Consider the following 24,744-nt stretch of genomic DNA (forward strand, 5'->3'; position numbering starts at 1 on the left):
TCCCTTCAAAAAGTAGAACACAGAAAAAGCAGTTAATACTTACCATTTGTTGTATTCCTGGCCTGAATAGTTCAGGGTTTAGAGCAAACACTTGCTCCCCTGCACCAAAGTGGGGCTCCTTTCTTTCAGAGCCTTTAGCACAGGAAATCTGACTAGGGATTTTTTGCAGGATGAAAAAGACCTGTTTTACAATCTCTTGTTCTGGGAAAGAGGGAGGTGCTATTTAGTTATCATTAGAAGAGGCTTTGTGTTCAGGTAATAATTCAGAAAATGATAAAACAAATGACCAATCTAAATAGTAAAATCTAAAAAACTTTACAACCATTATTATAGTCAAAGGACTAATATTTTATAACATGTAGATTACTTACAAATCATTAAGAAAATTATGAACATCTTAATGAGAAATTTAAAAAATTTCAAGTAGGAAATCTAGATGGCTAGTAGTAAGAGCCATATATATATATATATATATATATATATATATATATATATATATATATTTCCTCAGTGAAAAAAGAAATGCATATTATAACAACAAATTAACATTTCACCTACTGACTTGGTAAAGATTAATCCACCCATTTTATTTTTTGTGAAGTCACTAAGCCAGTATGTATCAGTAGTCAATGATGAGAAAAAGTTTGTAGACTTTGAGTCAGTAATTTTGCTCTCATGATTTATTCCAAAGAAAGAACTAGAAATAGGGAAAAATATTTTCATGCTAGGATAGTCATCCTAGCATAGATTATGATTGGGGAAAAAAAAGAAACACCACAAATTTATGCATAAGAAAAAGTTAAGTTTGGGGTTCATCTATCTACGTAGAATATTAATGTCATTTAAAAATCATTTTCATGCCCTGGCTGGTGTGGCTTAGTGAATTGGGCATTGTTCTGTAAACTAAAAGGTTGTTGGTTCAATTCCTGGTCAGCATACATGCCTGGCTTACAGGCCAGGTTCCCAGTTAGAGGTGTGTGAGAGACAGCTGATCTATGTTTCTTTCACGTTGATGTTTCTCTCCTTCTCTTTCTCCCTCCCTGCCCCTCTTTCCAAAATAAAATCTTTAAAAAGAAACTTTTAAAAATCATTTTCAAAAAATATTTTGTGGCAGAATATATCTGTAACAAAAAATTAAGTTTGAAAGAGCGGAATGTAAAGCTGTATTATTACTTGATTCTAATTACATTAAAAGATCTTCACACATGCCAACACATGCAAACAGAAAACATGCCTGAATAAAAAGTATAAACATTAACTTTGGTTATCATTGGCCAGTGGGAATTGTTTTTACCTTAGTATTTTCTAAATGTTATATGCATGTTACTTTTGAATTCAGAAAAATACTCTGTTTTAAAATAAACACCATCTCTATGTCCCTTGATGGAAAAAGAAAAGGTAAAAAGCAATTCTCAAGAGATATGAGAATTTCCACTTTTTAATGTTTATTTTAGCCCTTAATGTGGAGCTTAGTATGGAATACCAGTATACATCTTCCACTCTTTAAAGCTTTTCTGTCTTATAATATCACATACACTTTTTAGTTTGTAACTGGATTATTTCTAAAGCTGAGACTTGTAAGAATGGTAGGGCAGGATGCAGGTGGGCAAATTTCTTTCTGCTCATCCTTTACCATTTGGGTGAGGGGTTGCAGAGGAAATAGAGTAAGGGCTCCCTGTAGAATGTTTTGCTAGAGTTGAAGTATTTAGAGGAGAATGGACAGGTATCTTTGGGTTACTTTGATATGTGGGAAACATGGATAGAAATGTTCCGAAGCAAGTATAGCACAATGTGAGCGTAGACTGTAGGTGGTATATTGGTGTTCACCAATATAATGTAAAAATCTTTAAACTTTGTAGTGTTCAAAAATTTTTATGTGAAAGCGTTTGTGGGAGAACACTAGAAATTAAACTTGATCAAGTTTTTTTAAGGAAAGACGGGCAGCAAAAATTTTAAAGAAGTCTTTTTTCCCCAGAGGAATTCATGATCACAGATCAGTCACCTTGAGTGATCAAAACCGGACCACCAGAGAAAAGTAACAAATTCTAATCGCATCTAGACTTTGGTGACTTAGAGCCTGATGAGCTGAACTCCTGAATCTGGGGTCAGGGGTGAGAGATTTAGAAAAAAATGAAGACAAAACAATATTTTTGATTTGGAGAGGTGTTTTTTCTCTCCTTTTTTCAGTGTTTGATTTGAAAGTTATTAAGTAGCTCCTTCTGTTGTTAAGTAATAAAATTCATTGAAAACACAGCAATAATGGGTATATGCACCTTGAAATAATTTCACTTTTGATTACTTGGCAATTACTTGGCAATTTATCATGCTTGTCATTCTGTTTTTAAAACCTTCATACTTTTAGGTTGTATAGTAGTTTCCTAGATATACACATTATGTAAAATTACTATTTAAAATGTGCATCTTGTGTAATAGATTCTAGAAATCAAATTCTGATTCTATTTCTCACCATAACAAGCTATACATGAGTAATAGAGACTGACATTTATATAGAACCCTGGATTTTGAACAACAGGGATGGGCTTCTAAGTGTTTCAAAGAATACATAAAGTAATACATTTGTAATATAAAATAAAAGTAGAAAGCATTCCAATACTTACTGAAACTTCAGATTCTGAATATTCTTTTATCAAATAGTTATATAGTTTTGAAAGCCTATTTTCTCTGTACAGTTAATGTATGCCTGCAAAGGTCACCTAACTGAAAATTATTTTCAATTTTATTGAATTTTATTATTTATTTAGAATTTTGTTGGTGGGTTTATTTTTTTCCTTCGGTAGCTCATGTTTTCTTTTTTTTAAAACATTTTATTAATTACGCCATCACAGTTCTATTTGCCCCCTTCTTTCCCCTCCACCCTGCAACCCCCTCCCCCACCATTCCCCCCTTTAGTTTATGACCATGTGTCTCAAGTTTTTTAGATTCTATATTTCCCATACTATTCTTGCCCTCTCCCCTGTCTATTTTCTACCTACCATCTATGCTACTTATTTTCTGTACCTTCTCCCCCTTTCTCCTTCTCCCACTCCTCTGTTGCTAACTCTCCATGTGATCTTCATTTCTATGGTTCTGCTCCTGATCTAGCTGTCCTCTTAGTTTGCTTTTGTTTTAGGTGTGGTTCTTAATAACTGTGAGTTTACTGTCCTTTCACTATTCCTATTTTTTTATCTTCTTTTTCTTAGGTAAGTCCCTTTAACATTTCATAAAATAAGGGGTTGGTGATGATGAACTCCTTGAATTTGATCTTATCTGACAAGCACTTTATCTGTCCTTCCATTCTAAATAAAAGCTTTGCTGGATAGAGCAATCTTGGATGTAGGTCTTTGGATTTCATGACTTGGACTACTTCTTTCCAGCCCCTTCTTGCCTGTAAGGTCTCTTTTGAGAAATCCGCTGACAGTCTGATGGGCACTCCTTTGTAGGTGACTGTCCCCTTATTTCTTGCTGCTTCTAGGATTCTCTCCTTCATTTTAATCTTGGCTAATATAATTATGATGTGCCTTGGTGTGTTCCTTCTTGAGTCCAACTTCTTTGGGACTCCCTGAGCTTCCTGGATTTCCTGGAAGTCTATTTCCTTTGCCAGATTGGGGAAATTCTCCTTTATTATTTGTTCAAATAAGCTTTCCACTCGTGGCTGTTCCTCTTCCCCTTCTGGTACTTCTATAATTCGGATGTTGGAACGTTTAAAGATGTCCTGGAGATTCCTAAGTCTCTCCTCATTTTTTTGAATTCTTGTTTCTTCATTCTTTTCTGTTTGGTCATTTTTTTTCTCTTTCTGGTCCACTCCCTTGATTTGAGTCCCAGTTTCCTTTTCATTACTATTGGTTTCCTGTGCATTTCCCTTCATTTCAATTAGTTTAGCTTCCATATGTTCCTCTAATTTGTGACTAAAATCAACCAGTTCTGTGAGGATCCTGATCACCAGTGTTTTGAACCGTGCATCTGAAAGTTTGGCTATTTCTTCATCACTTAGATTTATGGGCTCTGGGGCTCTGAGTTGTTCTTGAGCCATGTTTTGATCTGTTCGTGCCTATTAGGTATGAGGAGCGGAGCCTTAGTTGTTCACCAGTGTGGGGCCATCCAGGTCGCTGGTTTATGATGCTGTGTGTAGGGACGGGGTCAGAGAGGGACAGTGGCGGTTCTCTTCGCCGCTTTGCGCCTCTGGGGCCTGCGCGGTCCATCTCACCACCACTAGCTCCTTCACCGGTTTATCTGCGCGCGAATGTGTGACCATGGTCTGCTCTCAGTGGGTCCGCCCGCTTCTCCACACCTGGGATCCGCCCACAGCTGCTGGCGCACCTGGGTCCCACACCTGGGTTGGTCCATTGGATCTTTCCTGCCCGACCCTGCTCTGCTGCTGGCTCTGCCCCTCTTACCGGTTTGGCTGAAGGGTTTGTTGTTGTCAGACTTCCGTGTAGTTCAATTTTCTGTGGTTTGGCTGCGTTTTTGTTGCTAAAACTTTGTTGTTTTTAAACTGGGTTGTGTGAGAAGGTGAAGTGCTTCCACCTACGCCTCCATCTTGGTGGAAATCTATTATTTATTCAGTTTATTTCAGGAATACTACAAAATTCCTCCACTGCTAATATCGCTACTTTATTTTTTAAATTGCTTTATTGCTGTTCAATTACAATTGTCTGTATTTTCTCCCCACCATTCCCCTCTACCCCAACCAGTCCCACCTCCCTCCCATGCTTCCACCCTCCCCCTTGGTTTTGTCCATGTGTCCTTTATAGTAGTTGCTGAAAACCCTTCCCACCTCCCCTCTGGTTACTGTCAGATTGTTCTTAATTTCAGTGTCTCTGGTTATATTTTGTTTGCTTTTTTTGTTGTTGATTATGTTCCAGTTAAAGGCGAGATCATACAGTATTTGTCCCTCACCACCTGGCTTATTTTCACTTAGCATAATGCTCTCCATTTCCACCCATGTTGTCACAGAGGGCAGGAGCTCCTCCTTTCTTTCTGCTGCATAGAGTTCCATTGTGCAAATGTACCATAGTTTTTTGATCCACTCATTTACTCACAGGCATTTAGGTTGCTTCCAACACTTGGCTATTTTTAATTGTGCTGCTATGAACAGTAGGGTGCATAGGTTCTTTTGAATTGGTGTTTCAGGATTCTTAGGGTATAATCTCAGCAGTGGAATTGCCGGGTCAAAAGGCAGTTTTATTTTTTGTTTTCTGAGGAAATTCCATACTGTTTTCCACAGTGGCTGCACCAGTCTTTCCCACCAAGAGTGCACTAGGGTTCCCTTTTCTCTGCATCCTGTCCAACACTTGTTTCTTGATTTTTTTATGGTGGCCATTCTGACTGGCGTGAAGTGGTATCTCATTGTGGCTTTAATTTGCATCTCTCTGATGGCTAGTGATGCTGAGCATCTTGATAATACTGCTGCTTTAAAGTTTAAATGTCAACTGTTGACTCTGTTGATAATTTGGTATTTTAAAATTCATTCTTTTCAAAATTTCCCCTATTTCTGAAGGAACAAGTGTCTATATATATATGTCTTGCTGAAATTTCTGTTTACTTAAAAGTTGTTCCGCTCCAAGGAGTTCTATATAAGAATGCACTGAACCCAAAGCCATTTGTGGTTTGGTCACTTGAAAAGAATAATATATACAGAAATAACTTACTATTTTTGAAGTTAAGAAGCTTGTAATTTTTTAGTATTATGTGATCTGTTAATTATATTGAAATTCTTTCTTTTCTAGGTCATCCATGCCTGGCTTATTATTTCATCTCTATTGTTGCTGTTCTTTTTCTCATTCATTTATTTGGGGTAAGTGGTGAAATATTTGGTCTAATTTTTAGAAATTAATTCTGTTTGGGGTTTCTGTTAGTCACTTAAAGCCATGTCCTTTATTGATGAATTACTCTTTAGTTATAATTGTTTCCATAGATAGGTCAAACTTGGTGTATCTAAGACAAGTTAATATTATCAGGAGGGATATCTCAGGAGTGAGCATTCCCAACTCCAAACCAGACCACCCAGCAGCCCGGGGTCCAGCACCAGGAAGATAAATCCACCAGGACTTCTGGCTATAAAAACCAGTGGGAGTTGGGGTGGTAGAAGAAACTGCCGGATTCTCAGAAGGCTCCTCTTACAGGGTCCCTACGGACTTATGACTTACTGAGACCCACCTCTCTGGGATTCAGCACCAGGGCAAAAGCTGAGAGGGCACAAGTGGCATACAGGAAGAAAGTGAAGTGACTGGAAACAAGGCAAGTGCCGGGAAACAGCTTCCTCCCGGGCAGACCTCTAGCACCCAGGCAGTGGCATCGTCCCCCCTCCGAGCCCTCACCCATAGAGAGCCACAGAACCGTGGAATGGGTTTCTCCACCCTGGCAATCACCTAAGACCCCACCCCACATAATTTACAGGTATGCCCTTTTGCAATAGGCCACGCTACTAGGGGAGTCAAAGCAGCTCTATCTAATAGACAGGGAGGCTCCCAAATTGAGGAGACCAAGAAATGTGGCCCAAATGAAGGATCAGAACAAAACTCCAGAAAAAGAATTAAAACAGAAGTAACCAACCCATCAGATGCAGAGTTCAAGACACTGGTTATCAGGATGCTCAAAGAATTCACTGAGTATGGCAATAGCATAAAAATGGCCCAGGAAGAAATGAGGGTTACACTAAGTGCAGTAAAGAAAAATCTACAGGGAATCAGCAGTTGAGAGGGTGAAGCTGAGAATCAGATCAATGGTTTGAAACATAAGGAAAACAAAAGCATTCAATTAGAACAGCAAGAAAGAAAAATAATTCAAAAAGAGGATAGACTAAGAAGTCTCTGGAACATCTCCAGATATACCAACATCCAAATCCATGGGGATGCCAGGAGAAGAGGAAGAGCAAGAAATTGAAAACTTGTTTGAAAAAATAATGGAGAACTTCCCCAATCTGGCGAAGAAAATAGACTTCCAAGAAGTCCAGGAAGCCCAGAAAGTTCCAAAGGCATTGGACCTAAGGAGGAACACACCAAGACACATCATAATTAAAATGCCAGAGGTTAAAGATAAAGAGAGAATCTTACAAGCAGCAAGAGAAAAGCAGTTAGTTACCTACAAAGGAGATTCCTAAGGAGATAGTCTCCTCATAAGACTATCAGCTGATTTCTCAAAAGAAACTTTGCAGGCAAGAAGGGTCTGGGAAGAAGTATTCAAAGTGATGAAAAGCAAGGACCTACAACCTAGTTACTCACCCAGCAAAGCTATCATTTAGAATGGAAGGGCAGATAAAATGCTTTCCAGACAAGATAAGGCTAAAGGAGTTCATCGTCACCAAGCCATTATTATATGGAATGTTAAAAGGACTTATTTAAGAAAAAGACGATCAAAACGAGGAACATTAAAAGGGCAACAAATTCACAACTGTCAACAACTAACTGAATCTAAAAAAACAAACTAAGAAAACAGCCAAAATAGGAACAGAATCTTAGATATGGAGATTATTTGGAGGGTTATCAGTTGGGAAAAGGGAAGGGGAAAAATGGGGGGAAAGGTGCAGGGATTAAGAAATATAAATTGTCGGGTACAAAATAGACGGGATGTTAAGAACAGTGTGAAAAGTGGAGAAGCCGAAGAACTATGCACGGCCCATTGACATGAACTGGGGGAGGGTGGAAGGGATGGGAGCACCAGGTGGAGGGGGGCAAAGGGAGAAAAATTGGGACAACTGTAAAACCATAATCAATAAAAAGTATTTCTTTTTAATTAAAAGAAACATGGATTGTGAGAGAGAAACATCAGTTGGTTGCCTTTCATATGTGCCCCTACCAGACGCACAACCTCTGGGCGTGTGCTCTGACTGGGAATTGAATATGTGATCTTTCAGTTCTTGGGCTGATAGCCAGGGCCCAGTGTTTGATTTTTTTATTATTATTTTTTAAGGTTTTATTTCTTTTTTTTTTTTTTTAAGATTTATTTATTTATTTATCTTTAGAGGGGAAGGGAAGGAGAGAGGGAGAGAAATATCAATGTATGGTTGCCTCTCATGTGTCCCCTGCTGGAAACTGGCCTGCAACCCAGGCATGTGCCCCGACTGGGAATTGAACTGCAATACTCTGGTTTGCAGGCCCATGCTCAATCCACTGAGCCACACCAGCCAGGGCAGGTTTTATTTCTTTATCTTTAAAGGGGAAAGGAAGGAGAGAGGGAGAGAAATATCAATGTATGGTTGCCTCTTGTGCACCCCCTGCCAGGAACTGGTCTGTACAACCCAGGCAAGTGCCCTGACTGGGGATTGAACTGCGAGTTTTTGTTTTGCAGGCCTGTGCTCAATCCACTGAGCTACACCAGCCAGGGCCCAATGTTTGATGTTTTAAATGAGAGCTTCCCAAAGCATAGAATGGTATTTTAGGTGGTATGTGGCCTTTTTTTAGTGTTTGTATTTTTTACAACTGTAGTCTATGGTACTGGTTTCCCATTTATATGAATGGTAGTTTTCTGTTAAAATAACTTGAGGGAAAAAGTAAATTAATTTAAAGAAAAATGTTAAATAACAGTACAGTTGATATAAAAATATGAAGATGGGATATGAATATCAAATATTTGGGAACTCTAGTTCTAAGCAGTGTTTTGATAAAAATTATTGCACATAAATCATATTACATCTCTGTTTAATTTGTTTAGGGAAGTGTTTAAGACCTACAACGTTGCCATGGACTACATCACTGTTGCACTCCTGATCTGGAATTTCGGTGTGGTGGGAATGATCGCCATTCATTGGAAAGGCCCTCTGCGGCTCCAGCAGGCCTATCTCATCATGATCAGCGCCCTCATGGCCTTGGTGTTTATCAAGTACCTCCCAGAGTGGACTGCGTGGCTCATCCTGGCAGTGATTTCAGTATACGGTAAAACCCGGGATGCATACTTTGTCATAGAAATACCTCACTGGTGTATTTTCCTTCCCAGTTATCTCGACTTTAGAAATGATAGTGGTTGTATCCCACAGGTCTTCAGTAAGTAGTTAATTAGCTATGGTATGTTTTCCATGTAAAGATTTCAATTTTTTCGAGGTTAAGTTCTTAAAAAACACTTTATTACCACCTCCAGTTTAACTCGGTGATAGACTAGTGGAAGGTCCACAGATTTCTGGTCAGAAGACTGAGAGGCAACCCTTGGAAATGCAGGCCAGCACTCAGCACTCCTCACAGTACACAGTGCTGGGCTCTGAACCAGGTGTTCAGTGGAACTTTCACCTTCCTTACCGGTCTCGGGCTGCGGGCCTCATAGAGCACCAGTATGACATATAGAGCAAGTTAGAATTTAATTAAATATGCCGTGTTTCCGTAATCAGGGGGGTTTGTAATGAAGAGTAATAATGAGCCTGGTTCCATTTTGGGTATTTAAAGATAAAATACTGGTTCTGGAGAAGGGCTGCCTGGGTTCAAATCCAGACTCTTCTACTCTGTCACTCGTTAGCTACGTGACCACAGACATATTATTTAAGCCCTAAGTCTTCGTTATTAGGAAGGTCAAATCGAACAATACATAGAATACGCATAGAACAGTATCTGTCAATAAGTATCAGCTGTTCCTTTTTTTTTTTTTCTTCTGTATAATCCTATGAAGTAAACAAGGCACTGGTCCTTGTTTTACTGCTAAGAAACCTGAAGTTTATAAAGGTAAAGTATTTGCCTAAGCTTATACTGTTTGATGTAGAATGAGAATCCCAAATTCAGTATTCTTTCTACTATAGTACACTTTCTCTCCATCAACTCTTTATTACTTCTAAACATTATACAAATAATTACTTCTGGAGCTTTGAGTTCCTTTAAAATACAAGACGTGTATCGAATATTTAGAGCAGCAATTTCCTACCTTTTTCATCTCATGGCACACACAAACTAATTACTAAAATTCTGCAGCACACCAAAAAATGCATTTTTTGCTGATCTGACAAAAACAGGTATAATTTTGATTCATTCACACAGAACAGCTGTTGTTGCGTTGGGTGTTTTTTATTTGACACTCTGAGGGAAAGGAGGTCAGCGCCCCTGACTACCTGTCAGGTATCACCTGTTTTAGAAACTCTCACGGCACGCCAGTAGGCTTCTCGCGGCGTGCCGGTTGAACAGTCGCGGATTTAATTTCGAGTAATGATTCTCAATTTCATTTTCACAAGGTCTCGATATACTTTATATTGTCACAAAGGTTATTAATTCACTTCAATTACTCGAGAAATAAGGGAGTTTATTACTTAGCAATTCTATAAGAAGAAGTGCGTCAGAAAACCAAGATAGTGACAGGACGTGGCAGCCTCAAACAGGTCGAAAATCTCATTACTTTGGAGCACAGCAAATTTTCCTTTTCTATTCAAAACAAAGTGTAGTGGAAGCAGTAAGAGTAGCAGTTTCTTGTGTGTGTGTGTGTTTTGCTACATTAGTAGTAGCAGCAATAGTGTACAGACATGACCGTTCGCAGGTGTGAGGGGTTTTTTAACTAAATGCACCTGAGTGATTGTTATGTCGACACACACTGTCAAGTCTTCCTTCACAAACACAGCTGTAACCGGTTTATACTTTTAAATGTTCAAATTTTCTACATTCTGAATTTTCACAACAGAAAATGTAAGAAAAATTGCTGTTGATGGAAAGAGATGGTGGTAGAATCAAGAATAACTTAGGCAGGCCTGGCTGGTGTGGCTCAGTGGATTGAGTGCTGGCCTGAGAACCAAAGGGTCTCCAGTTTGATTCCCAGTCAGGGCACATGCCCGGGTTGCAGGCCAGGTCCCCAGTAGGAGGCACATGAGAAACAACCACACATTGATGTTTCTCTCCCTCTCCCTCTCCTTCCCTTTCTCTTCCCCTCTCTAAAATAAATAAATATAAAGTGTTTAAAAAAATAATTTAGGCATATTGTTTCTTCTCTGAGTTGCTGTTCTGTGAAAATATGTATGTTCTAAAACCTAAACTTGAAGTGCCTTTGACAGGAGAACTAAAGAAATGTTAAACTCTATCATGGAAAGTTTTATTAGTTATTTTGTTATGTTTAAATTTACTCCTTTTGTTTTAAGTTCCCCTAAGTAGTATTGTACATGTACTATCTTTTAACAGGAGAGGAGACAAATCTCTTCTCTGCTCTTTATATTTTGAAAAATTTAAGCAAATACTTTTATTAACTTCCTTTTAGAGTAAAGCTTCTGCGGCTCATAGGTGTTTGGAAATGGCTTGTGCCTGTTTCAGCTTATTGGAAATTGACAAGTGTACTGCTTTAGAATAGTTTCGTCTTATTATCTGTCTCTTTTTTCAAACTGGGAAGACTTACTCCTAGAACCCAGTGATGATACGTTGTAAACTAACCAAGTAACAGTCAAAACTAAAATGAAATTTGCACAGGCCTTCTGTATGCTTTAGCGTATTTTGTTTAGATTGCCCCTCCATCAGTTTACCTGCTATTTATTTCATATTCATTCAACATCGTTTGCATAAAAAAATTAAACCTTTTCTGTTGGTTGATTTCTCTCTAACAAACACATATACAAGTTTGGCCAATAGTTTTTTTCAGATGTCGTTTCTATTTTTCTTTCTAGACTTAGTGGCTGTTTTGTGTCCAAAAGGCCCACTTCGTATGCTGGTTGAAACAGCTCAGGAGAGAAATGAAACTCTATTTCCAGCCCTCATTTACTCTTGTGAGTATTTCACGATGGTGTGAAATTAGTAAAAAGCTTAGAATGTATATAGACCGACACATGTAAGTACGGGCATTGTCCTGGTGCCCCGTCTCATCCTGGATGCACGGCATTTCAATGGGACTCTTGCAAGTCTCTGTTTTCCCTGAAAATTGCTATCTTCTACCTGACATTGGTTCAAGAGTTTTTAATATGTATACAGGCCCTGGCTGGTGTAGCTCAGTGGATTGAGCACAGGCCTGCGAACCAGAGGATTCCGGTTTGATTCCCAGTCAGGACACATTTCTGGGTTGCAGGCTGGTTTCCTGTAGGCCAGTTCCCAGCAGGGGACGCATGAAAGGCAACCATAAATTGATGTTTCTCTCCCTCTCTCCTTCCCCTCTAAAAGATAAATAAATAAACAAACAAACAAATAAATAAATATTTTAAAAAATATGTGTACAGATAGAAGAAATATTTAGAAGTTGGGAAGCCAGTATTCACACACTTAAAATCACTAGGCAAGTGTTACTGAGTACTTGCTACATACATGTATTGCAGGTGACCCTTGCCCTCACTTATGAAAGAATTATACTGTTCCTTCAGAATGTGTTTGCCTTTTTTTTAGAGTCATACTCTTCCCATCATTCAATTGGGCATGGACCTGATCTCCCACAGAGCACTGAGAGGGACAGAAAGATGAGTGAGATACTTTACCTTCCCTCAGCTCATTTGCTTATGATTTAGAGGTGAGATAGGACAGGTATGTAAATGAGTAACATCCAAGACAGAATGTTATCAGATTCAGAAGAGACACAAAATGTAGAGAGAGTTCAAAAGAAGGAAAATCTGGCTGGGGAATCAGGGAAGACTTCGTGGAAGAGAACGTTTTGATCGACTCTTTTACAAATGGGCTGGATTCTGGCAAGCACAGATGGAAGTGGGCTCCCAGTGTGGTCTCGTCAGTAAGAATGGGTTGGAGGTGTAAATGTGGGACCTCTTTATAAAGTCAGAGTGTTCCGTTTGACTGGAACATGAAGTACAAAATGGGAAGAGTACCTGGAAGAGTTTGGAAAGGCGGATTGGGGCTTAGAGTGCCTGGTTTAGATCTCTGTATGCTTTTCACGATCACTGGAGAATCCTGAAAAGTTCTTGAGCAGAAGAGTAAAGAAACAAGAAGAAAAAAGAAAATGTGAGGGCGACCAGATGTGACCCACAATCCTGAAATGTTTACTATTACGCCCTTTATAGAGTCTATTGACCCTAGTTTCTGTAGTGATTTTAAATGTTAAAAGAATTTGTAGCAATATTTTTATACTTGCATAAATCAAATAAATACCTGCTGCCTTTGTTGTCAAGAAGGCTACAGAAATCCGTAAGCCTTGTACAAGGTGGTTGCCCTTCTGTTTCTCTTACATGGGTTTGGATTCAGTTGAACAGGGTGTTGCCTGGCTGGCTTTTGTTGGATTCGATCAGTTCGTTGTTATTGTATAACGTAACTTGTTTGACCTCAAGTAACAAAGCCACGAATAAGTGTGCCTACTATAAACTTCATCCTCTTCGGCTGTGCATTTCTTTTATATCATAAGAGTATTAGGAACATGAGTATAATGAAAAATCAGTGATAAAAAATCAGGGAGACATAGATGCCAAGTATTTTGTTTAAAATTGCTTACTCTGACTAGGCTGAGTTTTCGATTCTTGCCGTGGCCCTGTATGGTATGTGTTTTTATGTATTTTTATATTATTGTTGGTGTATTTTCAGGGTAAATTCCCCAGCAGTGGTATTCCTGGGTCGAAGGGTTATTGCATATGTAGTTTTGTTAAATGTTCCCAAATTCCCGTCCAGGAGCATCTGTACCCTTTTTCATTCCCCTGCAATATATCACTTTGCCATTTTAAAGTACTCATATTGTCTCTTAGCTGAAATGTAACAGGTGTGCGTGTGTACCTAGATTTATATAGCTATATGTTTGTGGAAGGGACATAGAAGAGGCCAGTGGACTCTCCCCTTCGTTGATTGCTTTTAACCTTCTTTCTTACTCTCTCTGTGTAACACGGATTAGCATTATTAAGTCCCAGAAGTGAGACATAATATGAAGGAAACTTATTCCATGCATTTTTAGAATTACGATAAACATCTGAAACTCTTGTGAGCCCCAGTTTCTTCTCTAATTTGGTTCCAAGAAATAATTTTTATCATTGAATTTATGCTATTTTAGGAAATTCAACTAGTCCAGCTGTTGTCTCAGTGGAATCTTGCTGGCCTGACCAGCTTTTCTTTCGGTTACTTTTCAGGAACTGTAAATGAAGAACAGTTTTACAATAGCAGCTGCACTTTTAAAGCTCCAGTAACACTCCATTTCAGAATTTTTTTATATGCCAGAATCAAAGAGAACCTTTTGTGGTTTTTAATATACATTTACTTCTGATCGTTAAGGATTCTTAAGGTGCATTAAGGACATTGGTGGTCTGTGTAGAGGACTGAGGGCCTGTTCTCACTTCCTTCTGTGTTTCCCATGCTCACTTGGACTTCTGTCTTTCTCAACAGCGACCATGGTGTGGCTGGTGAATATGGCGAAAGGAGACCCCGAAGCCCAGAGGAAGGCATCCAAAAACTCCAGTTACAATGCACAAGGTAGGCGACTTCTACTTGGGAATATCCTGGTTTTTTAGGGTCATCGTCCTCTTACGGACTAACAGTGAGTTATAAAGTGATCATTTTAACCTCCTTCTTTGGTCACAGATTCCTTTGAAAATCTCCTGAAAGCAGTAGTAATACCTAGTAAATACAGATAAATATTAAGGGGATCAGATGCCGCAAACCCAACAGGACAGCCAAAGCACCGCAGGCTAAGAATGTCTGCTGTTGAATCCCACTAATACCAGTCTGGGAAGGTTCAAGTTGGGGCCGATTTTAAAAAGAAAAAGTACGTTCTCCCTCTAGACATGTTAAAAATGAGAATCTCTTGACTGACATGGCCAGAATAACTTAAAAATAACTTTACTTTTATATGTGATGCTGTTTATACTGACAAGATGAACTCTTCCAGGTGGACGCGGCCTTCCGGAGGGGGACAGTGGCGACGGCCGGGGACGGGAGGTTGAAAGGTCCAGGCGCAGAGCCTGCGGACGACATTAAGGAGAACTTAAGTCAGGACCGACAAAACTATCCATAGTCGAGAAAAAGGAAACTTTTTTTTAAAGAAAAGTGAAGGACTAACCTTATGAGGAAGCCGAAAAACAGGCAGAATGAAGGGTGGGGAGGGAAGTGAACGGGGCCTTTCCCGAGTTCCTCTTGGTCAGGAAAGGAAGCGTGTAGGTTTTATGGAGTCAGGTGAGCTGCTGTTTTAGCTGTCGGGTGACCGAGAAAATTCCTGTTTGAGGCCCAGAGATACCAGGCTCGTTCTGCAGCCAGCACGGCAGCAGAGCAGGGTGACGTATCGACAGGAGACCTACCAGGGAAGTAGGAAATAGATTGGAAATGACTGCTGTAAGTCTGGTTATTGTTTTAACCTGTGTTAAGCCAAAGAAAATGAAAAGGTTAGATGCTTATGAATGTATATGTTTATATGTATGTGATTTTAAGTGTGTGTTTGGCGCATGAAGGCTTTGTTCTTTTGACAAGTGTTGATTGAGCACCTGACCATGTGCCTGATATTTTGCTAGGCACTCGGGGTATAGCGCTGCGGGAGGTATCCCGGCCCTGTGGGGCTTATAGCCTCTATTTGGGGAGACACAGACAGTCAACAAGTAATTCATACAGCTGTGATAAGTCCTGTGGAAGAGAAGTGTAAGTTGCTATGGAAGCACAGGCATCTCATTTATTCTGAAAAGTCAAGGAAGGCTTCCCTGAGGAGGTGGTACTAGATGGCCAGCTGAGGAAGGGAAGAGCTTTCCAGAAGAGGAAACTTGGGCAAGGGCCTTGAAGTGAGGAGGAGCTGGATGAACCACAGTGTTCTTAGGTGGGCCTGCTACTGGTATTTTGGGTGGGGCAGTGCTTCGTGGTGTGGGGCGTCTCACAGTGCAGGACTTGGACCATTTGTGGCCCCTCACCCACTGAATAAATGCTCATATTGGTCTCACAGTATGAGAGTTACCAAACCTCCATCACAGTCATTTCCAGACACCCCTGGAGGGGAGGCACTGCCTTCTAGTTGACAGCCGCTGCTAGAGGAGCCAGAGGCTAGACTGGAGCGAACTGGCCGGGACTCCCAGAGGGGTGTCTGTGCAAGGAAAACGTAATAGCCCGGGGGCTTATCTGGGTGTCAGCGTTGTTAGGAGTTTGAGGATGAGTTGGTCACAATACACAGAGAATTAGTTACAGGGGACATGAGGCAGTTTTCTGGGAAGTGGGGAGGAACTTATACAAAAGAAGCTTGTGTAATTAGAGCACATTTTCGTTGTAATGAAATAGTTTAGTTGTAAATACTGTTTGCATTATGATAGCATGAAAACTGAACTAAGCATAAAATAACGACATATTGAGAATAGAGGGAGAGTTAAATTTGCATGAGTATGGGAGCTGTGTTTTATTTCTCTGAAGGAAGTGACTGAGTTTTAACCTAAAACAGAAACATCAGATACGGTACTGCGCTCACGCTGCTGATAATTAATTATGGAGGTTGATGCCAAAGGAAACAGCTGAAGGGGGAGGGGGAGGCAGAGCAGGGGCTGCTGTTTTTATTTATAAACCTTATGCTTATATGATTTCATAAACTCCAAACCAGGGAAGATTCCAATTTTGTGGAGCCCTGGCTAAGAAAAAGGATACAAATTATAAATACAAAATAGTGAGGGCCCCTCCCAGAAAAAACAGTCCACGCAAAGTGAGGCCTGAAGTGTGCAGGCTCTATTTATTGTGGTAAATCTACCTCTGCTATGAGCACACGTCACTTTTACTTTTAAAAAAAAGGAAAGAGAGGATCAACTTAACGCATTTTGATTATTTTTGATATGCGGAACAGTTTTGAGACTGTTGTGTTAGGCTCACGATGCTCAGCCAGACCGACCATCCTTGTGACCGAACGACTGGCCCATTAAAAACGCACTGCCTCCCCTCCCTCCTCCCTGCTGCCAGGAATGGTCCACTTTTGTAACCCAGTCACTAAAGCCAGTGCCAAGTGCCATCGGTTAGAAAGCTTTCAACTGTAGACATCGGAAAACCCAACTCATTGGCTTTAAACAAAGAGGGAATGTGTTCTCTCACGTGACCAGAATCCTGAGGTGTGGACATCTGTGTGACTGGTTAATTTAGTGGCTCACTGGTGTTACCAAGGGCTCAGGTTTGTTCCGTTTTCCTGCTGTGCCGTCCTTAGGTACAGGCGTGGCCCTGGCCCCTGCTCCTGGTGATCACAGATGACAAGTGCGGGTCTAGGCAACACGTCCAGATAAAACAATACCTGGGAAACAAAGGGGTGGTAGTGTCTTCCTAAGTTTTTCTTAAACAGTGAGGGAGATCCCCCCAAATTGCCAGCAGGCTTTGCCCCATCACACACACTGACCGGCACCAAACCTGCAGCCTCAGCGCTCTCCCTGGGAAGAGGAAGGGTGGGAGTGCCCTGCTTGGCTTGGCCTGGCCGGGATTTACCACCAGACTCAGGTGGGGAGCTGAGCGGTGGAAACCCAAACACATCGGGCTCTGCCCTCAGGAAAAGGGGTAGGGGGTTGGCTCTTGTGTGAGCTGCCAGCAGACCCCGCTGCAGCCCGTGTTTTGTGCTTTCAGAGCCTCCTATCCCAGTTACAATGACAGTCAGGTAGTTACTGTTTCCATGTAGTTTTCTTAAAGACATTAAGAATTTGTCTGAATATCAGAGCTGAATATTAGCATTTTCTTCTTTTTCTTGAAGGCACAGAGAGTGAGCCACAAGACCCTGTGGCAGAGAGTGATGACGGTGGCTTCAGTGAGGAGTGGGAGGCCCAGAGGGACAGTCGTCTGGGACCGCATCGCTCCACGGCCGAGTCCCGGGCTGCCGTGCAGGAGCTGTCCAGCAGCATCGTCGCCAGCGAGGACCCGGAGGAAAGTACGTGCACATCCGTCCTCGGGGGAGGGCCACGGGTCCTTTTGGGTGCTGCAGCGGCACCCTCTCCCCACACTGGTGAATTGAGAGCCTGACGGTCTGATTCTAAATGCCAGCACAGCTTCTAGTGGGAAGTACCAATCGTTGGTGCTTTTCTCGTAGCTCCATGTGCTACGGGGTCAAGTTTTCCTTGGGGTTTTTGAAATTGACCCTTTGGTATTTGTTTCATAAGGTCAAAGATTTTTTTGAAATTGTTTTTACAATAAGACTTCATGGCTGCAATATGCTTGTGTAGAAATATTTTGTTAATATTTTTCACTGTTCACTGTAAGAGACCTATGGTTTTAAATGTCTCAGCCTTTTACCTTAGTATTTTCTTGGTTGGCAAGCTTTTTCTAACTTCATATTAATATTTTCTTTTTCTGGGATCAGTGTAAACTAATAATCAACATTCTTTCATCCTCTCAGCATCTTCCACTACACAGCCATCTCTGACTGTATTAGTATTTTAAACCAGACTTATGGTTACTTACAATATAAAAGTCTCCATTTACATTAGAAACTGATTTCTAAAAGGTCCATGTGTCTTCTGGAACAGCCTTTTAAAAATCAGCCTTTATAGCCCTGGTTGGTGTGGCTCAGTGGATTGAGCACCAGCCTCCAAAACCAGAGGTTGCAGGTTCAATTCCCAGTTAGGGCACATGCCCACTGGGTTGTGGGCTAGGTCCCTGGATGGACATGTGTGAGAAGCAACCATTTGATATTTCTCTCCCTCTCTTTTTCTCTCCCTTCCCTTCTCTCCAAAAAGAAATAAATAAAATCTTACATACACACACACACACACACACACACTCACAAAGTCAGCCAAAGAATCTGAAACTTCTATTGTGAAAAAAAGAGAAAACCTAGCTCAAGCCTAATTTTGTATGATATCATTACTGACTTCTTACTCAGTGCAGGGTGGAGTGGAGCAGTGACATTTTTGAATTGTGAAATCATAGCAAAGAGTTACCACTTTTTATGTTTGTGATCTTTCCTTTTAGGGGGAGTGAAACTTGGATTAGGAGATTTCATTTTCTACAGTGTTCTAGTCGGTAAAGCTTCTGCAACAGCCAGTGGGGACTGGAACACGACCATCGCCTGTTTTGTAGCCATATTAATTGTAAGTACACACTCCTGCGGACATGTCCGAACCCCTCACCTCAAAGCTCCGGTGGCACTGCCGCTTGGAGTAACCCCAGCTGGGCCGGTGTTCCGTCATCTGGGGAGTTTGTACAGCCACTGATCAGACCTCACCTGAGCAGTTCTCCCAGTGGCCACATGTTAGAGTCCCTGGGCCCTCCGAAAACTGTGTGTTCCCACCCTGAGACATTCTTACTCAGTTTGTTTCAATAGTGTATCTTATTTTTAAAGTTCCCCAGGAAATGGTGTAAGTACTTCTGATTAGGAACCTCTGCTGCAGGCAGCATAGATCTGTAGGAAACCAGCTGTGTCTGAAAGGGGTGAGCCGGTCCTCGCTTAGTCCCTGAGTCTGGTGGTGGTTTTGCATTTAATGCAACCAGCTCAGCATATGGGTTCCTCTGGGCAGGAAGCAGGAGGAACAAAAGGTTAACACGATGCCTCCGGTAGATCTTGCTTATAGAGCCACAGCAGGAACCTTGAAGCTTTCAAAACCGTGATTTAAGTAAATAACTGATAAGATAGTTCTTATGCCTTTTTTTTCACTGAAAATAGAATCTCTGATGTTTCATATGCAGATGAAGTTAGATGGGAGCCTTTACATTGCATTTATCTTGTGATTACTTTTGTGGTTGATAATGATAATATAACCAGGCAGAATTTTTATGTATCCTGTTTCTTTTTTGAGGTTAGTTTTCTGGGTGTGTTGTATCTTTGGAGAAGGAAGTTACTTATTCTGGATTAACTGAAATGATGCTTAGCCTCCAGAATTTATAGTTAGTGTCTCGGTAACTACGGTAAAAAATGGACTGTATTATGTGGCTGGCCTGTGTTTCCAAGAAAGCAGCGATGTACTTTTCATAAACCTTTATTGGCATGATCTGTGCATCCTTGTCCCCCAGCCTCCACCCCAGAATAAAGAAGTGCTCTTCACCTCTGGGATTTTAGCCAGTCCAACTAAATTCATAGTAGCCAACTCAATATTTTAGATAGAAATTTTGGTCATATTAATTTTTTTCAAAAATAGTTTTATTTATTTTGGGGTTCTAATCCTTACCTAGAATTAGGGGTTGAAGAATCAAGAATGTGTGCATCACGAACTCTGTGTTGCAAAGGAAAATGAAAGTTGTTCCCAGGTTTGATGGGAACATTTGTCCTAAAATTGAACCTTAAAGGACTGCGTTCAATCATCTAAATTAAAACCGAGACTTGTGATTGATTGAGTTGTCTTGCACAAAATACTTCCATGATTACGTCTGGGTCTGTGTCTCCCCTCCCCCGCAGGGCCTGTGCCTTACACTGCTGCTCCTCGCCATTTTCAAGAAAGCGCTGCCGGCTCTCCCCATCTCCATCACCTTCGGGCTTGTTTTCTACTTTGCCACAGATTATCTCGTGCAACCCTTTATGGACCAGTTAGCATTCCATCAATTTTATATTTAGCGGATTTGTGATTAGACTCCCATGGATTTTTCTCCTTAACTATAATAAAACCTGGGAAGGACAAACTTGATTTTCCTGTGTCCACACCTAACAAAGTCAAGATTGCCAGCTGGATTTTTTGCAGCTTCCTTCCAAGTCTTCCTGACCACCTACACCACTGGGTACTGGAAGGAGGTGTCTACAGAAAACGGTTCTGAACATACATTACTGTGGTGGACTGAGTCCCTTGGTGCAAAAACTACCAGATCTGTGGGACAAGGCCGAGGAGGCGCGACGGGCCAGGATGGCGCTGTGCTGCCGCCAGCAGGTTGGCGCCTGGCCCATGTGGATCCCATCAACACCCAGACTCTCAGGACTGCCGTTACCAAGGTTAAATGAAGGGGTTTGAACCAAACAGGATTCATCATCTTAAATGACATGTCGAGAATCAGCCTGCTAAGTCTGTACTGGATTCTAAGCCTTTTCTGGAGGTACTGTATGGAGAGCAGGTACCAGCAGCAAAATGGGAAGGTGGAAAGGAGTTCAGACTTTCACTTTCAGACTTTTTGCTGCCAACTTACCATTTTTAAATGAGTCTCTTTTTTCACCTTGAACCAAGTCAGATGTATAAGTTGATTTTGACACTTTTTGTTCTCAAGCACTGACTCATTCCCATCTATGGTTGCCATTTGCTCCCGAGGCCAGTATGGGTTTCTCTGAGGTTGCTTTATCTTAAAAGTCTTAACCTCAGGTTCCAAATTCAGTAATTTCTGGAAGTAATGGAACTCTAACTCAACAATTCTCTATCACCCTTAGGTAAATTCTAGTTTATCCCCAAATTCCTAATTTCTAGACATAGTCGTAGGTTTGCTGGCCCTCGAAGCCTTCTGTCCCCCATCTCTCCCTTCACTCCCCCCTAAGCGATTCCCTCACGCAGCAGACAAGACAGCTCAGCCCTGTCGTGGTAGCAGATGATCCCGCTGTTCTAGGATTTTACTTACCGTGGTGCGAAGACCGTGTTACAAATCAGAGCTATCAGCCTCGCTGTCTGATTTCTTCAGCAGCAAATACAACGAGTACCCAAAGACAGTAGCGTTAAAGAAGAGTAACACGGCTGGGGAAGCACTTTCTGGCCTGGTTTTTCTTTTTTGCAGTACAACCTATTGTCTCTGATAGTAGGTCAGAATTTAAAACAATAGCCAAAAGACAGTGGTTTGTAAAGTTATGAATCAGTTGTATCAGTACAAAGCAAGAATTTGGAGAAAGCTGTGACTTCACTTGGTGAGCTGGGGGAGAAGCAGGTGCCGGCAGAAGAAAGAAGGGGCCTCCAGCAGCCAGTGGGACAAAATGCGCTAATGTCCTGTGGGCAGATGTGAAGGAGAAGATCCACATTGTTCCCCAAGAACCTCTCAGGGGGCGCCTTGCCTTCGGTTTCAACGGACCTTCGTGTGAGTTGGGCAGTGGAGCCCGGGCCGCGCAGTTCCGTTGGACGGAGAACATAAACACAGCGATCACCTGTGGGCGCACACACCTCTATGGGAAGCTTTGCCGGGCACAGCCCTTCCCCATGGTGACCGGACTGTAAGCATCTGTGAGAAAAGCCTGGTTCCTCCACGTGGCTGGAGAAAGACCAGCTTTTCCTTTCTCCTGCTGCTCTCTCTCAGCCCGTCACACAGTCTGGTTTGGGACTGGTACTTGGGGTTAAGAATATTTGTTTTCTGTCATGGAGTATTCTTTAGAAACTACCTTCAGGAGTAGTGTGCTGGTCCTAACTAACCTGAATGTGGGTAGAGACTGGCTCGCATTAGGCAGTTGAGGACTGCACGAAAAATAAGCTGTGCAAAGAAAGAGGCTGGGAGTAGTAGGTTCTCTCATCTCTGTTTTTTTGAGCCCCCTTTTCCAAGATTCTCTTTTTCTCTGCAGACACATGGCAGCATGGGTATTCTAGAAATATGCACGATTCGACAGCTACAGCAAAGCCACCTGAGTACCAGTTTGTGATCTGAGCCGCCTTGAGGGTGCCCTGATCTCGAGTAGTTCCTCTGCGGGGGATCTTTCACGAAAGGCTCCTCCAAAGAGGCTGTGTGGTGTGTGTGTGTGCGCCCGAGTCCCCCCTTCGTTACTGTCCCATGTAGAAAGATGGCGACAAACCTGCCCCTTTCTACAAGATGGAACCACCTCTCAGCATAGAGGGAACACATCTTATTTCTTTAAATCACCGATCTCAGGCGCAGAACTTTCTCTTCAAATCTTTCTAGAATCAATTCATTTGTTTACTGAAAGTATCAAAATGTTGGTCTTTCACCATGAAAAATCAATTGTCACTAGAGAGAGAACAGTAGAAATTCCACTGAGGACGCACCCTCACGTGGCCGGGGGTGGCTGTGGAGCCCGACAGCACCCACCATCAAGCGTGACCCGCCAAGCCAACCCCGCTCAGTGAAAAGAAGGAAAAAGTGATGTCCACTGATGTCACTCTGCCTGACCTCCAGAATAAAGCATGTTGATGTACTGGGTGGTGCTACAGACCAGCCTGTGGACGTACCAAGGGCTCACTTCTTTGTTCTCGATTCTCAGGAGGTTCGTGTGTAGTCTTCGGATCATGGCTCTCACTGTCAGTGATTAATTTATCACAAGTAGTAGAAGCTTTTGAAGCAGCTTGAAACATTCATAACTGAGCAAATGATTGATTTCACTCTAGAAGTAGCAACTAAACAGGTGGTGTTTTTCCTCTTGAACTCTCAGACCCCCATTTCTAAAAGTTTCCCTTGGTTTTAAAAACCCTCCTTCCATAATAGATGCTCGAACAAATAATATGTTCAGTGCTTTCCTTCACTTGGCTTCAAAAGGCCCTACATAAATGGTCTCGTTCGCAATTTGTAGAATATGAGGTGAAGTTAGGCTTCCACACAAGGCCCTCCGGGGTCAGGCGTCTGTTGGAAGCCTCTGACTTGGGCCCCCACATCCAGTGCCCAGCCTTGCATGTTTCCACATTTGCCATCTGGCCCTGGAAGGAAAAGGTGTCACTATGGAAAGATCTGTCAGGCTCTGCCATGCTGCTGGAGTCTAACGATGCAAAGACGAGGAAGCTCCGCCCTCGGGGTGCAGCCGCCATTGCTTCCTTTCCTGCGCAGGCTGACTTCTCTAAAATACCGGGTGCTTGTCAGTGACCCCTCCCAGTCACTGTTACTGAGGGCTTACAAAACCAGTGCTACAGGTGATTTGATTCTTCCGGAAACCTATCCTTAAAGTACACCTTTTTCTCTAAGTTCGCCTTTGGATAGTCGATAAAGAACAGTTGGCCCACCATTATGAACCCTCACCTCCAGGGGCATCCCGAACGTTGAGTCTGGGGAGAGACTTGAAAACTGGACATTGGGTTTTGCCCTGGGAAGAAACAGTGTCACTGTCATAAGTTTGAGCCCAGAAGTGATTGATCCTTGAAAACTCCCTGTGTTTAAATTTCCAAAACACAGGAGATGAAAAACAATGGTTTCAGCCCTTCACAGCCCTTTTTGAAATTGCCAAGCTGTGTGTACCAACAAGGCTGCCAGCATGCTCACGTTCCCAAATCACCCGGACGGCCTGATCTGCACAGCCCTCCCCTCGGGTAGGAAACACCTCAGGTTCGTGTATTAAAAATTAGCCTGGAGCCCTGGCTGGTGTGGCTTGAGTACCAGCCTGCGAATCAAAAGGTCACCAGTTGGATTCTTGGTCAGGACACATGCCTGGGTTATAGATCAGGTCCCCAGTGCAGGGAGACACATGAGGCAACCAATCAATGTGTCTCACACATTGGTGTTTCTCTCCCTCTCTTCCCCTCTAAATAAATAAAATATTTTTTGAAAATCAGCCTGGAGCTGAAATGAACACCTCAAAGCCCCTCAAACCCTCCAAATGAACCCCAGGGCCTGGACCAATTGCAACGTTCCCCTGAGGAGGTAGCGGGGTTGCCCTGGGCCCTGGAATGTGGTGTTAGCACTTCAGTCCCATCTGAGTACCAGGGAAGATTTCCCAGGAAGCAATTTTCCTTTTAAAATAAATAGTTGTTGCAACAGGGCAGCTTCAAACTCGACTGTCTGGGGTAGCGAGTGCAGGGCTGTCTGGCTTCCTGAGTGATTGATGGGGCTGGGAGGCCGATTCAGCGGATCGTTTGCGCTCACGTGCTGCTAGTCTGGCTTTTGCTTCTACAGACACCGCTTTGTACATGATTCAGACTGTGAATACATCTTTTTTAAAGATCTTTCAAATTCTTGATAAGATAATATTTTGATAGATGACTGCAGATTTTCTTGTATTTGTCAAATGAATAAAGCCCGCATGAATGCATCTGTGCTAGTTTCCTTACGTGAGAGGACATGACGTGGAATGGGAAGTGCTCGGCCTCGACCGGGCACCGTTCGGACACACGAACGCGTTGTTCCCGCCCTGGGTCGAGCAGGCCACGCATCTGCAGGACGTGATACTACATCCGTGTATGAGAGGCCTCAAAATAAT

The 24,744-nt window shown here is 42.1% G+C and overlaps 1 protein-coding gene across 1 annotated transcript in view; it reads left to right on the plus strand.

Moving 5' to 3' along the window:
* PSEN1 (presenilin 1) overlaps positions 1-24,576 on the plus strand; it is a 57,262-nt gene extending 32,686 nt beyond the window's left edge. The window contains exons 6-12 of the mRNA XM_053673282.1: positions 5,727-5,794; positions 8,650-8,870; positions 11,552-11,650; positions 14,181-14,267; positions 17,479-17,652; positions 18,693-18,811; positions 20,113-24,576. Of these exons, the coding sequence (XP_053529257.1) occupies positions 5,727-5,794; positions 8,650-8,870; positions 11,552-11,650; positions 14,181-14,267; positions 17,479-17,652; positions 18,693-18,811; positions 20,113-20,268 (924 nt within the window). The 3' untranslated portion in view covers positions 20,269-24,576. The remainder of the gene's footprint in view (positions 1-5,726; positions 5,795-8,649; positions 8,871-11,551; positions 11,651-14,180; positions 14,268-17,478; positions 17,653-18,692; positions 18,812-20,112) is intronic.
* Positions 24,577-24,744: the final 168 nt, after the last annotated feature.

This window comes from Artibeus jamaicensis, unplaced genomic scaffold (genome assembly GCF_021234435.1).
Source record: "Artibeus jamaicensis isolate MK-2021 breed Jamaican fruit bat unplaced genomic scaffold, CSHL_Jam_final contig_851, whole genome shotgun sequence".
Classification (NCBI taxonomy): domain Eukaryota; kingdom Metazoa; phylum Chordata; class Mammalia; order Chiroptera; family Phyllostomidae; genus Artibeus; species Artibeus jamaicensis.